At 36.2% G+C, this 13,825-nt stretch overlaps 3 protein-coding genes and 1 long non-coding RNA gene across 5 annotated transcripts; 2 read left to right on the top strand and 2 right to left on the bottom strand.

Annotated features, from left to right (window-relative positions):
• Positions 1–1,242: 1,242 nt before the first annotated feature.
• On the bottom strand, positions 1,243–2,330 carry LOC128856467 (transmembrane protein 256 homolog). The gene is made up of 3 exons (XM_054091769.1): positions 1,983–2,330; positions 1,635–1,925; positions 1,243–1,560 (listed from the first exon to the last, which is right to left on the bottom strand). The coding sequence occupies exons 1-3, from the start codon at positions 2,076–2,078 to the stop codon at positions 1,417–1,419; spliced, it is 531 nt and encodes a 176-aa protein (XP_053947744.1). The 5' UTR covers positions 2,079–2,330; the 3' UTR covers positions 1,243–1,416.
• Positions 2,331–4,138: 1,808 nt separating this feature from the next.
• On the top strand, positions 4,139–5,473 carry LOC128858020 (40S ribosomal protein S2). The gene is made up of 2 exons (XM_054093939.1): positions 4,139–4,244; positions 4,613–5,473. The coding sequence occupies exon 2, from the start codon at positions 4,614–4,616 to the stop codon at positions 5,433–5,435; it is 822 nt and encodes a 273-aa protein (XP_053949914.1). The 5' UTR covers positions 4,139–4,244; position 4,613; the 3' UTR covers positions 5,436–5,473.
• Positions 5,474–6,601: 1,128 nt separating this feature from the next.
• Positions 6,602–8,011, bottom strand: LOC128856466 (uncharacterized). 2 transcript variants are annotated; one of them, XR_008453840.1, is made up of 6 exons: positions 7,906–8,011; positions 7,550–7,669; positions 7,308–7,368; positions 7,076–7,134; positions 6,836–6,889; positions 6,602–6,654 (listed from the first exon to the last, which is right to left on the bottom strand). It is a non-coding gene; the product is annotated as an uncharacterized LOC128856466 (long non-coding RNA). The 2 variants fall into 2 exon arrangements; XR_008453839.1 differs by having other exon boundaries at positions 6,602–6,889.
• Positions 8,012–9,900: 1,889 nt separating this feature from the next.
• LOC128858019 (TBC domain-containing protein kinase-like protein) lies at positions 9,901–13,378 on the top strand. The gene is made up of 9 exons (XM_054093938.1): positions 9,901–10,355; positions 10,420–10,675; positions 10,735–11,494; positions 11,558–11,713; positions 11,778–11,955; positions 12,031–12,237; positions 12,300–12,571; positions 12,625–12,918; positions 12,978–13,378. Exons 1-9 carry the CDS (start codon positions 10,154–10,156, stop codon positions 13,080–13,082), a joined length of 2,430 nt encoding a protein of 809 aa, XP_053949913.1. The 5' UTR covers positions 9,901–10,153; the 3' UTR covers positions 13,083–13,378.
• Positions 13,379–13,825: the final 447 nt, after the last annotated feature.

The following is a 13,825-nucleotide window of genomic DNA, read 5'->3' as shown; positions in this document are numbered from 1 at the left end:
CTAAATTTCTTGCTCACATTCAGTCAATTGAACCAAAATATTTGGTCAAGTGCAGTCAGCTCATGCAGGCGAACGCGCAGTTCAGCTCAGTCAACACGTATGATCTAATGTCTTCGGCTCAAATCTAATCATTGAACAAAAAGCAGCATTGAATGAAATTAGCATCGGCCTTTGCGTTCAAACGATCAAACTTGCTCAAAGAAGTAAGTGTCATTATTATAAATAGCACTTGTTCGAGCAAACGAGCGTTGGCGTACAATGTACGCTGTAAATTGCGTTTCATATTTGAAAGGATTAGTTGGTTTCAGCAATGTTTCCTTATTTACATTATTTTCTTTCGTGTTTTATTAAAAGTTGTAAGAAAAAAACAAATATGAAAATATAGTGTTTTTGCTTTAAAATTTTGCTTTTACTTTGCTATCGTTAGTTACAAGCAAAAACTCATGCGGGATCATACGTGTTCAAACCGGCTCATTTGGCTCTATAGCCCTTTTATTCTTGCTCAAAAAAATGAATGTATAGCCGAACGAGCAAATACCCGAAACGGCTGTATGAAGACGATTGGTGATAACATCGGAGAGCTAAAACGCAGCACATGATTTGATTGAGCTGAAATAAACAATGACAATAACTTATTTGAACAAGTTCGATCGTTTGAACGAAAAGGCCTGTTTTTTTGTTCAAGCGAAGCGTATGAATGTTTTACACTGAGCCGGTGCAGTTCTCTGATGCATATGACGTTTTAATTTTTGATTGAATAGTTTTAACGTGGAAAGAGGTCTTAGCCGGAGTTGGACTGATGGGGGTTATTTTTTTGAAGTCGCGCCCACACGAGAAAAAGTTCTATGCAAAAAAACACGAGAACCGCTTTGTCAAGCTTGTCGAAGCAGTACAATACACTTATAAACGGTGATTTTGGATTTTTAATTACTTTATTATTTTTTGTGATACATAATCCAGACAATCAAGCGGATTTTACTCCAAATTTCCTCCTGCGACGCTTTTTTCCATAAAAAACAATGTTTATATTACTAAAAATGCTTCTTAAAATTGATTGTTGCCATTTTCAAAGGCAAAATAGTATGTTTAAATTACAAATACAAAAGACTTCGCAAATAAAAAAATGCGCAAACACAAATATGTATGTACATATTTTTGATGCGCAGTTGTGATTACTTCCAATGTCTTTATAAATTTGCCTTAATTTTTATATGCAACAGTAAAAAATTAATCTACACCTAATTTAAATAGAAATTAAAACCGAAACCATTTTTTATTATAATATTTCCATTGCCTCTTTTCTATATACAAACGATAATGCCATTCATTCGTAAAAATATATGTGTACACATATTGATCAAGCCATCAGTTAAATTCCAGAAATGCTATTGTTTATTTAACGCATAAGATCAATTTTTACAGCAGCAGTGTTAGCCAGCCAACAATTAAGCAAAATCCACCATACGGAGCGAAGCGTGCAAAACGTTTATCACCAGTAAATGCACGATAATATAGAGTACCACTAAACAAAAATGTTCCAGTAACTAAAAGAGTGCCGGCCTGTAATTGAGATAACATCATTAATGATTAACTTAGCCATAACAAAAGCTTTGCCATTTAGTTTGCTATCTTACCAGAAGCGGATATTTTGCCAATGGTACACCTAGAAGCGCTAGTGAGTGGAAGAAGTGAAAACGATTGGCCGTTTCAAAAATTGTTTTTGATTCATCTTTCTCATGCGATGGCGGCAATGTGTGGCTACCTATGGCACCAAGTATAACGGCTGAAGCACCGCTTAAGCCTGCTAGTCGCACAAAATTATGGTTACGTCCAGCAAGTTTCCATAAGGGAGGTAATGCACCCATTACTTTTGCGCCGACGACTTCTGTTGTTGCTTTGACGATTGGTGTGCTGTTGGTGGTGGCCTAAAATGTTATCGTTTATGTAAGCAATAAAAAAAAAAACTACTTAAAAATTCATACCGTTCCTCGGGTAAATAATGACGATGTGCCGGACACGACGGCCTTGCTTACTGGATTACCAATGGCAACATAATGCAATGCGTCAGTAAATGTCATTTTTGCAATTTCAACGTCTCTCTAATTTTATCACGTTTTTTCCTTTATCAGTTTAGGCTATATTTGCGATTTCGTCTGCTGCATGCAATTAATTGTAATTTGTTAACAGATAACTTTTTTTGTTATGGTATATATGTATATTCCACAATTTACACAAAATTTTTTAGTTCTTAGAAGAAAAGTCAAAAGGAATTAACCGGCAAAAGAAAAACAACCGCTTTTTGTCAAACTTTGACTTTGGTAACTATGGTGCAAGACATGAAAATATTTATAGTGCCTGCACACTCCATACTTTATCGGCCGATTTAGTCGTTCTCTCTTCAATGGTACGAAGGAATATGAAGATACACACATTACTTTAATTTATGGCGTTTTGACAAATCTGGCGTCAGCTCCCTTTCCAATACAAAAAAATTAACAAAACAAAAAGAGAAAATTGATGTTTGTGAAAATTCAGTGAATGGCTTAGTAATATTGTGATTTGTGATATTTAAACTAAACAAATTAATGAAAACGAATTGTCCCCTTTCTTTTATATGTTTATGTATGGGCTTTACAACACAGCGCATTCGGAAAGCACAATATTTTATTCTAGCATTCTTGACAAAAAAGCAGACTAACCAGTAAATGCAAGAAAACAAGTCTCGCTTATGTGGATTCGCCTTGATGTAAGCTTATCAATTATTTTAATTTGGCAGATTGGAACAATTATGCTCAATGCTGTTTGGAAAGAGTTCTAATCTATTAATAATGGTTCAAGTATTTTATGAATCTTTTGATTCAAAATTGTATACATACTAATAATTGAGATAGTGTATACTTGCATTGGTAGTTGTCTGAGGGCCGTCAATCTTGAGCGATAGCTGAGCCAGCATTCAATATACAAGAACCTACAAATTCAAATACAGCTGGTCTGCATCCATTTGAGATTGTGGATAATTTGAGAACATTTGCAAGGCAATAAATACTTCTAAAGCAAAATTCGTATGCATTTATCACTTTACAATAGTTTGAAATTAATTTGCGATATAACTTGAACATTTTAAATGTGTAGAGGCCAATTTTTTTACAGAATCGCTATACGTTAGCGATTGGCGAATAGATGAAACAACGGCATAAATGAACATACGTTCCCCGCTGTCAGCTACCAAAGCTGATATTTATTTGTAGGCACTTCATGAGTATTAGTAATGCAACGTTCCTATTATTAGAAAAGAGAGTTATCGCATTTGAGAATACAGAGTTATACCAGTTTTAAGAGAGCAGAGAAGTAGCGAATCGAAGACAACTTATATTATGCTGATTTTTATTTGAAATATTGTTCTATTCAAAATGTGTACAATTTACAAACAAGTCCATCGTTAATGCTATCTTGTTCCAAACAGCAAATGTTGGGAAGAATGCAAGGCGAATCTATTAAAGGTGGTGTTGGTGTTGTTTGTTTTTTTTTTTTTTCTTTCGCTGTATCCATGTGGATGTCAGCACAGAATAAAGCAAGGCGAATTAATTTTGTGTTTTCTACTTTTCCAATACTTTGCCGTGACAAACAAATCGTCCCCTTGGTATTAAAATAGCCTATAAATTTTTTGATGTTTTGAGAAAATGAATTTCAAACTTTTTGTCGAAAGTAGCTCTCACTCAAATCTCGTTATGTCTGTAAATATTTATTATTTTTGACTGACGTTTTGACCCACTTTGTGGAACTAGAATTTGACCAAATTTTGACCACATATAAAATCGACGATGGAGAATCCAAAAATTCAATAAAAAAAATAATAGCCTATGAGTATATAGGCTATTGTTATACTAAGGGGACGAAATGTACATAATGTTGTTGTTGGTCTAGTGCTACCACCTTTAATAAATGCGCCTTGGAAGAATACATAAGCACTCAAAAGCTGCTGTCAACAACCATATCTATGATCCGGAGCTGAATAACCCAAAGAGCATATTATTTGAGTGGTTTGTAAAACGACCGAAATACACCTTTGTGTTTTGCCCGAAAATCTAAACCGCTTTCGAAACACAACCTAATAGCAAATCGCTGGTAACCAACGAGTTGTAGCGACTCGCCGCTTACAACCAAAATGGCTTCTCAAAAAGCGAGCGCCATCGACTCGTTCATTCGGTTTTTTCCCTTCACCGATATTACTTGATTTACTACAGGTAAGCAACAATTTTTTATAAAATATGTGATTTAACAGATATTGAAAACAAATTAATTAATATTTGTAAAATTCGGTGTTTTCTCGTTTTATACATAAAATTCTTATTTTCGAATTGTGGGTGTAAATGTTTTTTCGATTTGATTATTTTGACATCCACGTGTTCGATTGTGTTGAGTACACAGTTTAGTTTTTTTAAATAAAACTTTATGATGATACTATTTATCTTCCTTTTGCGGTTTCCACCGTAAAGTTATTGAGCTTAGGCGTAATAACTTAATGATGGCTTAAAGGTGTCTGATCCAATTTATTAGCATTAATGTACATAACCTCAAATGTTTCCATATTAATAAGTGTATTTCATTTCAGAATGGCGGACGCAGCTCCAGCCCGTGGTGGTTTCCGTGGAGGATTTGGTTCTCGTGGTGGCCGTGGAGGTCGTGGTCGTGGTCGCGGCCGTGGACGTGGACGTGGCCGTGGAGGCAAAGAAGATTCAAAGGAATGGGTTCCAGTAACCAAATTGGGTCGCTTGGTGCGTGATGGAAAAATTCATTCATTGGAGGAAATCTACCTTTACTCGTTGCCCATTAAAGAGTTTGAAATCATCGATTTCTTTGTGGGCCCTGCACTCCGTGATGAGGTATTGAAAATTATGCCTGTCCAGAAGCAGACTCGTGCTGGTCAACGTACCCGTTTCAAGGCTTTTGTTGCCATTGGTGACAACAATGGTCATATTGGTCTTGGTGTCAAGTGCAGTAAGGAAGTAGCTACAGCTATTCGTGGTGCCATCATTCTGGCTAAATTGTCAGTCGTACCGGTTCGTCGAGGCTACTGGGGTAACAAAATTGGTAAACCTCATACTGTACCATGTAAAGTCACTGGCAAGTGTGGTTCTGTATCAGTGCGCTTGATTCCTGCTCCACGTGGTACTGGTATTGTATCGGCCCCTGTCCCCAAGAAGTTGCTGACCATGGCTGGTATTGAGGATTGTTACACCTCCGCTCGTGGTTCAACTGGTACTTTGGGTAATTTCGCCAAAGCCACTTATGCTGCGATTGCTAAGACCTATGCCTATTTGACTCCTGATTTGTGGAAGGAAATGCCTTTGGGTGCTACTCCATACCAAGAATTCGCAGACTTTTTGGCTGAGAAGCCAACCAGCGCTGCTGCACGTCACCAAGTCGAGGCTTAAATCTCGAAATAACAAATAAATGACGAGAACACTTTAAATCATGGGTTTTTTATTTAATTTAGATAGGGTTGGTTATTGGTAAAATAACTTGAAGTTTCAATATTATGGTAAGGAAAATAATTATAGGTCGATTGACATTTTACTATATCAATAAATTGGTAAATAGTTAACCGGTAAAACACTCTGACGAAGAAAATAATGAACAAGTAGACAGTAAAATGGGTCTATATAGAAAAAGGATGATTAAGATGACCCCTATTTTTCAAATACGCAATGGGCACATGCATTATTAGCAACTTCATTCTCCAATTTTCAAAAACAACTTATATTATTTCATTGACTGACTATTTTTCGAAAGCGAATCTGAAGCCATAAGAGATGTTAATGTGCAAATAATAAATTCCAACAAAGTCGCACGAACACATTTCTTTGAAGTCCTCACAGATAAGTTAGTCTCCTTTTAGAAACAGATCGATACTTGTTATTGTAGCAGCATAAACAATCGCTATACATATATGGGAAATGCTGCTGAAGTAACAGGCAACCAGAGGTGGAGTTAAGGGAAGCTGGGAAGATGTGTTTATGAACCGATGCATACATTAACCAAGAAAGATAAAACCCTTGCAAGTAACGTTGTAAGAATACGCAGTAAATTTTATTACTCACTTTTACAATGATTTAAAAAAAATGTTTTTCTTAAAATTCAAAGCATGGCATTTTTCTTTAAATTACTATATTTGAAGAAGTTCAGAAATTTTCCAAATTCTTAGTTATTGCAAGTCTAACTTGATGGTCAAAGTGATATGGTTCAAATGAATAAATAATTGGTGCGGACACTTCTGTTCGGTGTTTGGCCGAACTCCCCTTTATTTTTGGCGAGCATCTTGATGTTGTTTCACAAATGGAGGGACCTACAGTTCTAAGCCGACTCCGCATGGTAAATATTCACGGCTGGAGATTTGGCATTGTCTATCGAGTGGCGATAGATTCGAACCTACGCACTCCCTAAAGGTAGTCACACACAAAACTCTACGGCTACGGCGGTCGTCGTAATATATGACGTTTAAAATTAGATCGTAAAATATACGAGCCAAGTATTTGGAACACCACATATCGAATTGCCTAAGGTTGAACAAAAATTCTGATAGGAAAATAAAACACCATAGTTTACGATTTTAATTTTTTTATTTAAACGAACTTCCTTGTATGCTCCAAGGACCTAAAAATAAAAATAAGCAATTTTTTAATACATAATCAAAACGTGAATAGAAAAAAATTTTGGTGTATGAATCAGACATCCTAGCCATCATTAGGGAACTTCTGGTGGAAACCGCAAAAGGAAATGCCATGTTTTATCATCATACAAAAACCAGAATCAAATAACTGGAAATTTTACACACCTTCAATAGCAGGACGAATACATTTTCCGAATACTGTACACATGAAGAAATTACCTGTAATAAAAAAAATATATTTAATGATTGCCGAGTTTCAAATAAATGTAAAACATTTTATGTTAAGCATCAGACGTCCTAACCGTCATTAGAAACTTCCGGTGGAAACCGCAAAAGGAAATGCCATGTTTTATCATCAATTGCATTAAAATACTAAATTATTTGTATTCATTATAATATAATTACCTTTCCTCGGCAGCTTCAATGTTCCATGCACGTAATTCTGCATTCGTCAAAAGAATTCCCTACAAAATAACCATCAATTAGATTTCGAAAATGCAAAAATATTAATTTATGAACATAATGCATTCAGGCCTGTTGAGCTTGAGTTGTTATATAATCCACAAGGTACTTCAGAAGCAGAATTTCATCATATGGAAATTGTAAATGAAATGTTTTAAAATGGAAAAATACTAACCTTATTTTCTTTTCCAATTGGTGCGTCATGGACTATCTTCCTAGGAAATCCGTGAAACAGCCTGTAAGAATGAGTAACATATTAGATATCGTTTTATTCCGCTACTATATTGCTGGACTGGTTAATAACTGTCAGCAGATCAACTGTCTTTCAAAAATTTATCAGAACAGGTCTGTGATACTTTAATCATCATATATTTCCAGGACTATATAAAATTATAATCATCCATTTATTAAACGTACCATTTCAAACCGCCATCTTTATGGGCTCTTCAGAGGAATCTGTATCAATCCAATATTTCCCCGTTACTTTCATGAGACTTCCATAACACTTGTGACTGGATTAAACTTTTTACCATTTTCCTAAAATGAATAAACAAGAAATTAAAGTAACAAACTCATTACACCACAATAAAGATATTCTACATTTTTATTCAGCGTTGCCGATTAATCTTATGTCGTGTACTTTAATGTTACAAACTCCAATGAAAAATACAAAGGAGAATGCGATAAAGACTAGACTCAGTCTCGTCATCTGGTATCATCAATTAAAAATTATCTACGAAATTTTATGAATTTTTACGAAATAATATAATTACCATTTCTTTCCGATTTTCTACAGCCTACGGAATACAGAATTCACACGCGAACAAGTGAACACGATGAGATCCAAGCACAGAAAGAAGGAAGTGGGAAACTTTTTCGTAGAAGACATCTCGGTCGAATACAAGACAACGAGAACTTTTGCAACGAGTAGACGGAAGCCTTGCCACTGCATAAGAATCATAAAAAGACGAATTAATACAAGGTGGTTGCACTACAACCAAAACAAAATTCAGAGTTAGTTGGCCAACAATTTGATTGGGTTGAGCTATAGACTAAGTCCAGAAAAAGTTTAGTAGTGGGAAGATTCATGGGCTACGAATAGTGTGAATGTGAAAATGAAATTAACTGCGAAAACGATGTCGCCAGACGGTCCCACGACAGTCAGTTCTTCTTAACCGGAACGACCCGGATTTATATCCGGCCAAAGGACTGTCACTTCAGCAGCATTCCCCGTTTATGTATGGGGAATGTTTATAATGCTACAACAACAACAACGATGTCACCACACCCAGCTCGACAGCGGGGGAAACTCTTAACAGAATTGAATAAAGTGTCTGGTTCAAAATTATAACCACTCTCCAGGAGTCACTACTTCATCCTTTAATTTAATTTTTAAACAGTTCCTTTGAAAAAATTATGAGGTGAAGAGTTTTCATCTCCAATTTATTTCAAAATTTAGTTTTAATATTTGTAAGATGCGAAAGTTTTCGCTCTGCACCTATCCATGCAGGGTCGTTAATTCTCGCAAATTCAATGGCAATTGTCATTAATTATTGCAACCATTGGATGCAAAATATGGAATGCTGCCAATACAGTTACGTTACAAAAATGTTGCCAAAATGGAGAATGAAAATGTTCAATTTCATGTTGTAGTCAAAAAATATCTACTAGGTATTTTTATGAAATTTCACCAAAAAGAATCCATTTTAGAACAACAGTAACCAAATAACTAAGAAAAGAAAGTAAAAGTACCATCACAGATGCATTAATTAGCAACAAATCCACAAAATTAATCTACCCGTTCACATATGGCAGATTACCTGCAAAATTGGCAATCAGCTGTGAAGACTGCTTGAAAGGTTTTTCTTTAAAGGTGCCTCGCCAGAAGGAGAGGAGGAATCGTTTTAGTGGACACACTACACGACGCAGTAGTCGACGGTCGCTGTAAGTGCGAAGGCCATTTGAACCCTACCTCACCCACTAAAAACAAAAAAAAAAAGCATTTTCTCCATAGAAATTGCTTTGGTGGAAGATTTTGGTTTGTTTAATTATTATTCACTGCAACTGACTGCTAGTAATAAACAGTTGAAGAAAAAACGTATACCGAGGTTTCAAAAAATTATGGCAGCCATTTTAGTTAGTTTTACATTGACGCTTCTCTTTGCATTCGTAAAAAAAATTATTGATAACACAGGGTTATATTTAAAAAAGCGTGGTAATAATCTAGCAGTATTTTATTATCTCAGATTTCGGGGGAGAATTTTTGTATGTGCAATCACGCTTTAAATTACGGATTGTGAGTTAAGCACGAAAAAGTAGATAATCTACTTATATGTGAACGTATTATAAGGAAAGTAAATGGCTAACTTTGGTTAAAAACTACTAAACTTAAGCATTGACCAGAACCCTGTTAGTAAGGCGAATTCATTTTATTTAAATAAAGCAGGTTTAAATAAAGCAGCTGATTTGTTTGTTTTTTCTTGTGATTTGGTATTTTGAATGTCAAAGTGCCCTGCTTCTTTGTTAATTCCTTATTTGTTTGTGTTCAATCTAATTGATAATTTGATATTTATAATACCAAACTGCAATAACAAAATACATACCAAAGCCACCAAGGCGCATTCATTAAAGGTGGTGGCATTAGGAGAACAACAAAGTTCTGTACGTTTGATTGTCAAAGCTAAGTATTGTAAGTATATTCATTCCGGACTGACAGCCACATGGACATGGCGAATAAAAAAACAAAACAAATCAGCTGATTTACCAACACCACCTTTAATAGATTCGCCTTGGAGGGCACTTTGTATGAACTCGCTTTCCCTCTTAAGTTGGTAACCAGCTGACCGCATAAACAAATGTCAGGTTTTACTACATTTTTGTATACTTTTCTTGCTTGAATTTACTAATTTACCGGCTGATTCCGTACAATTGTAAAGCAAGATGAAATCAGTGTAGTAGCAGGATAACTTGTAAATTTGTCGTTCCGGAAATTGAGTGCAAAGCTGGAATAGGGAACGAAGGATGAGTCTCTCCTTGAGCAAACCAGAATCGCGCTTGGCCGCAGTTACATTCTTTGCGAGAACCCACCCAGGTGATGTATGTGGCAGCAATGGCTTACCACTAACACCAAATTCCATTGCGATTTTGGGACTAGCGCAACGGCTTAAGGAATTGAGAAATCCGCATCTGTGCCAATACTTGGACTTTGTGCGTGGTAAACATGGTATGTAGCATGGTAAATACGCCCCTTATCCCTTAAATTATATTAAATACTACTTTTCATTTAGAGCGCACAATTGTAGTATCTGAGTACTTCGGCAATACCTTGCAAGAAAGATCGCGAGTAGAATTACCGGATTCGCTGGTAGCACGAATATTCTATCAAATTGTTTGTGCTCTGAATGAGCTTTCAGAACACAATTTAGTCATACACAATTTGGAACCAAAAAATATACTTATAGATGAGTGCGATAATGTCAAGCTGTTCAATTATGGGCTTTACCATATGACTAAGGGCGGCGACTATGTACCCTTCCCTATTGGGTAAGTTGTATTTAAAGTAATTTATTTTATTATGCACTGCACTATTTTATCGTTGGCAGCAATATACGTTATATGCCGCCAGAGCGCCTGCTCGGCGCGAAAAATAATATAAAAAGCGATATATGGTCTTTGGGAATGATATTGGCTGAACTTTTGTTGCACACCACGTTTTGGTCTAATTTGAAAATATCGAATATAACGCGAAAAATACTTTCATTCTGTCAAACAAGTAATGTGTTTGAGAAAATTGCTCGCGAACATAATTGCCTGGAACTATATGAGAACATAAATGAAGACTTACGTTCCTTGGTGGAAAATTGTTTATGTGTGTTACCTTCACAACGCCCACTGCCGAGTACTCTTTTATCGCATGAGTTTTTTGCAAAAAATATCAAAGCCTACACATATACCGTACCTCCACAATCATCCGTTCTGTTGTTGCGTTGTCCGCTGGAACAGATATATTATTGGTGGCAATTAGCTGGCGGTGATGTGCAAGCCGAACTTAAAAAAGAAGGTTTAATTCGTAGCGAGGCGCCAATACTGGCGATACCGCAATTGGTTTGCCTGAATGGCACAATCGTCGGACCGAAACGTAGTCAATCGTATCTTATGGATGATCGTGTAGTGCCACTCAAATTGAACAATCTCTTTGAAAAGCTTTGCAACCTACCGGCAATGGCTTATTTTCCATTGATACATTCGCCGAAATTCCCACACAACTTTGGTGCTGGTATGGAGCAATTACCTTTGGTAATACGCGAAAAAGATATCGAGTATCAATTTTATCGTGTACGGCTCTTTTCACGGTTGTTAAAGGTGATAAGCATTTGGTGTACTTCCAAATTACCAAATTCTCAAAACTAAATACGTTTGTTTTAGGGCTATCCTTACACGAGGGAAATGATATGTAAAGAAGCTGCGGCAGATATACCACCACATTTACGCGGCCCTATTTGGGCATGCCTGCTTGGGGTAATACCAAATGGCAGTTATGAGAAAATCGATAAGTTCACACCCACCTCCACAGATCGTCAAGTGAGTGCGACAATTTGTACAATCATACACGAAATTATACACTTACAAATTCTTTTATTTTCAGATCGAAGTAGATATACCGCGCTGTCATCAATATGACGAACTATTGTCTTCACCAGAGGGTCATTGCAAGTTAAAACGACTTTTAAAAGCCTGGGTAACTGCTCATCCACAATACGTCTATTGGCAAGGATTAGATTCGCTGACGGCGCCGTTTTTATATCTTAACTTCAATAATGAGGGTGAATAGCAGACGAAATTTCAATCTATAGATTAGATGCACTAATTTACGATATTACTTTTTATAAAATATTTAGAGTTAGCATTTCTCAGCCTTTACAAATTCATACCAAAATATTTGCAATGGTTTTTCCTCAAAGATAATTCAGCGATTATTAAAGAGTATCTCAGTAAATTCTCACAACTCACCGCATTCCATGAACCTATTTTGGCCAAGCATTTATCAATCATAAATTTTATACCAGAACTCTTTGCGATTCCTTGGTTTCTCACAATGTTTTCGCGTAAGTTTATACTTGCACTTATAAAATTATTATCTCTTTTAAAATATTTTGATTTGCTACAGACGTTTTCCCGCTACACAAAATAATGCATCTCTGGGACAAGCTTATGCTAGGTGATAGTTCCTATCCTCTGTTTATCGGTATCGCTATACTGAAGCAGTTAAAGACTACCCTTCTCAACTCTGGATTCAACGAGTGCATTTTACTTTTCTCCGATTTGCCAGACATCGTAATGGAAACTTGCGTTTTAGAGTCGCAAAAAATGTATGAGTGCACACCTAAAAGTGTTTCCCATCGTTTCCACGTGTTACGTGAAGCACCTCTTTCTGAATTTGTATGTCGCACATCTGAAGTATTGTAATTTAATAAAAAAATAATAATTTTCAGGATATTACACCCGATGTAACTTTGATGCATTTGCAAGCTGAGATGTGCCCGCGTATAAGCGCAAATGATTTTACACATCTTCTACATCATACGCCTACTGATATGCTGGCGTTGGATTTGCGTAGTGCTGTCGAGTTCGCGCATGTGCGCGTGCCTTTAAGCATTAATATACCTTTTGCCACAGCACAAATATCGGAGCCGCGCCTAGAGGCTTTGGGTGTGCCGCAATTGGAGGAAATGTTATCGGGTCGTACGGTAATATGCATTAGTAACACACACGAACACGCCGTTCAGGTGAGTAACCTTTGATTTAGTGTAAAAGAAAAAAGCACTGACTGAATTTTACATTTCAGTTCTCGAAATTCTTGGTGGAGTGTGGAGTACTACATGTTTGCATTTTGCATAAAGGCTTCAATATTCTACACACCATTGAACCTAATATACTAATTTCGAATTAATATTTGAAAGAGTTGATTTTATTACATTTATTTGTCCTGCAAACAGACATATGTATGTATATAGAAGTGAATAAATTTTTGTAATTTATAAATACTTAGTATTCAGGAAAAATTTCCAGAAATTGTAATTATATTGACGGCTCTTTTGGTAACTAAAATGACTTTGAGTTCACGAAACGCCAGTATATTTGTACGACTCAGAAAAAAAGTGTATGCATAGTGTGAAACTTGTGAATTTTTTTACAATTTCAAGGAATAAAGTATTAAATAGTAAGGCAAATGTGCAAACACGTTAATTATGTTATTATTCCTGTTTTTGTCCAACCAAAATTTAAAGATAGTTCAATTCATCCGATTGAAAAATATACAGCGACTGATATTTTTGCCTTTAAGCTCGCGCCTATTACCATCGCAGATGTAGAAAGCTCCTTTAACCCTCCATTGTGGCTCCCGGGTCTAGCCAGATTGGCTATTTCAACTTTGGACGTGAATTTAACATATTTCAATTTAGCTAACAACCTGAGCTTCCAGGTAGCTTCATAAAATTTAATTTTCCCGCGATTTATAGATAAAAACCTTTAAAAAGGATCCCCGAACAGAACAAAAAACGGCAAGACCCGGGTACCCCACCGAAGATTGGCGCTCGACACAGAGGGAGATAATGCCACTTTTGACAGTATGTGCAACTCTGCTTGTAGGCGTGGCGTAGATGGGGAGCTAGTGAATTGGATTCGTTCGATGCT

Source organism: Anastrepha ludens, chromosome 3 (genome assembly GCF_028408465.1).
Source record: "Anastrepha ludens isolate Willacy chromosome 3, idAnaLude1.1, whole genome shotgun sequence".
Classification (NCBI taxonomy): domain Eukaryota; kingdom Metazoa; phylum Arthropoda; class Insecta; order Diptera; family Tephritidae; genus Anastrepha; species Anastrepha ludens.
The sequence above is the reverse complement of the archived record's forward strand: the minus strand, read 5'-3'. Positions and strand labels throughout refer to the sequence as shown.

What these genes read in the sequence shown, in the direction of transcription:
- LOC128858019 (XM_054093938.1), top strand. Translation starts at nt 10,154, where the DNA reads ATGAGTCTCTCCTTGAGCAAACCAGAATCGCGCTTGGCCGCAGTTACA. An exon ending in CTTTGTGCGTGGTAAACATG is followed by an intron (nt 10,356 to 10,419) that starts GTATGTAGCATG and finishes CTTTTCATTTAG; the next exon opens with AGCGCACAATTGTAGTATCT. An exon ending in TCTTAACTTCAATAATGAGG is followed by an intron (nt 11,956 to 12,030) that starts GTGAATAGCAGA and finishes TAAAATATTTAG; the next exon opens with AGTTAGCATTTCTCAGCCTT.
- LOC128858020 (XM_054093939.1), top strand. Translation starts at nt 4,614, where the DNA reads ATGGCGGACGCAGCTCCAGCCCGTGGTGGTTTCCGTGGAGGATTTGGT.
- LOC128856467 (XM_054091769.1), bottom strand. Translation starts at nt 2,078, where the DNA reads ATGACATTTACTGACGCATTGCATTATGTTGCCATTGGTAATCCAGTA. An exon ending in CATTATTTACCCGAGGAACG is followed by an intron (nt 1,926 to 1,982) that starts GTATGAATTTTT and finishes ATAACATTTTAG; the next exon opens with GCCACCACCAACAGCACACC. An exon ending in TGGCAAAATATCCGCTTCTG is followed by an intron (nt 1,561 to 1,634) that starts GTAAGATAGCAA and finishes TCTCAATTACAG; the next exon opens with GCCGGCACTCTTTTAGTTAC.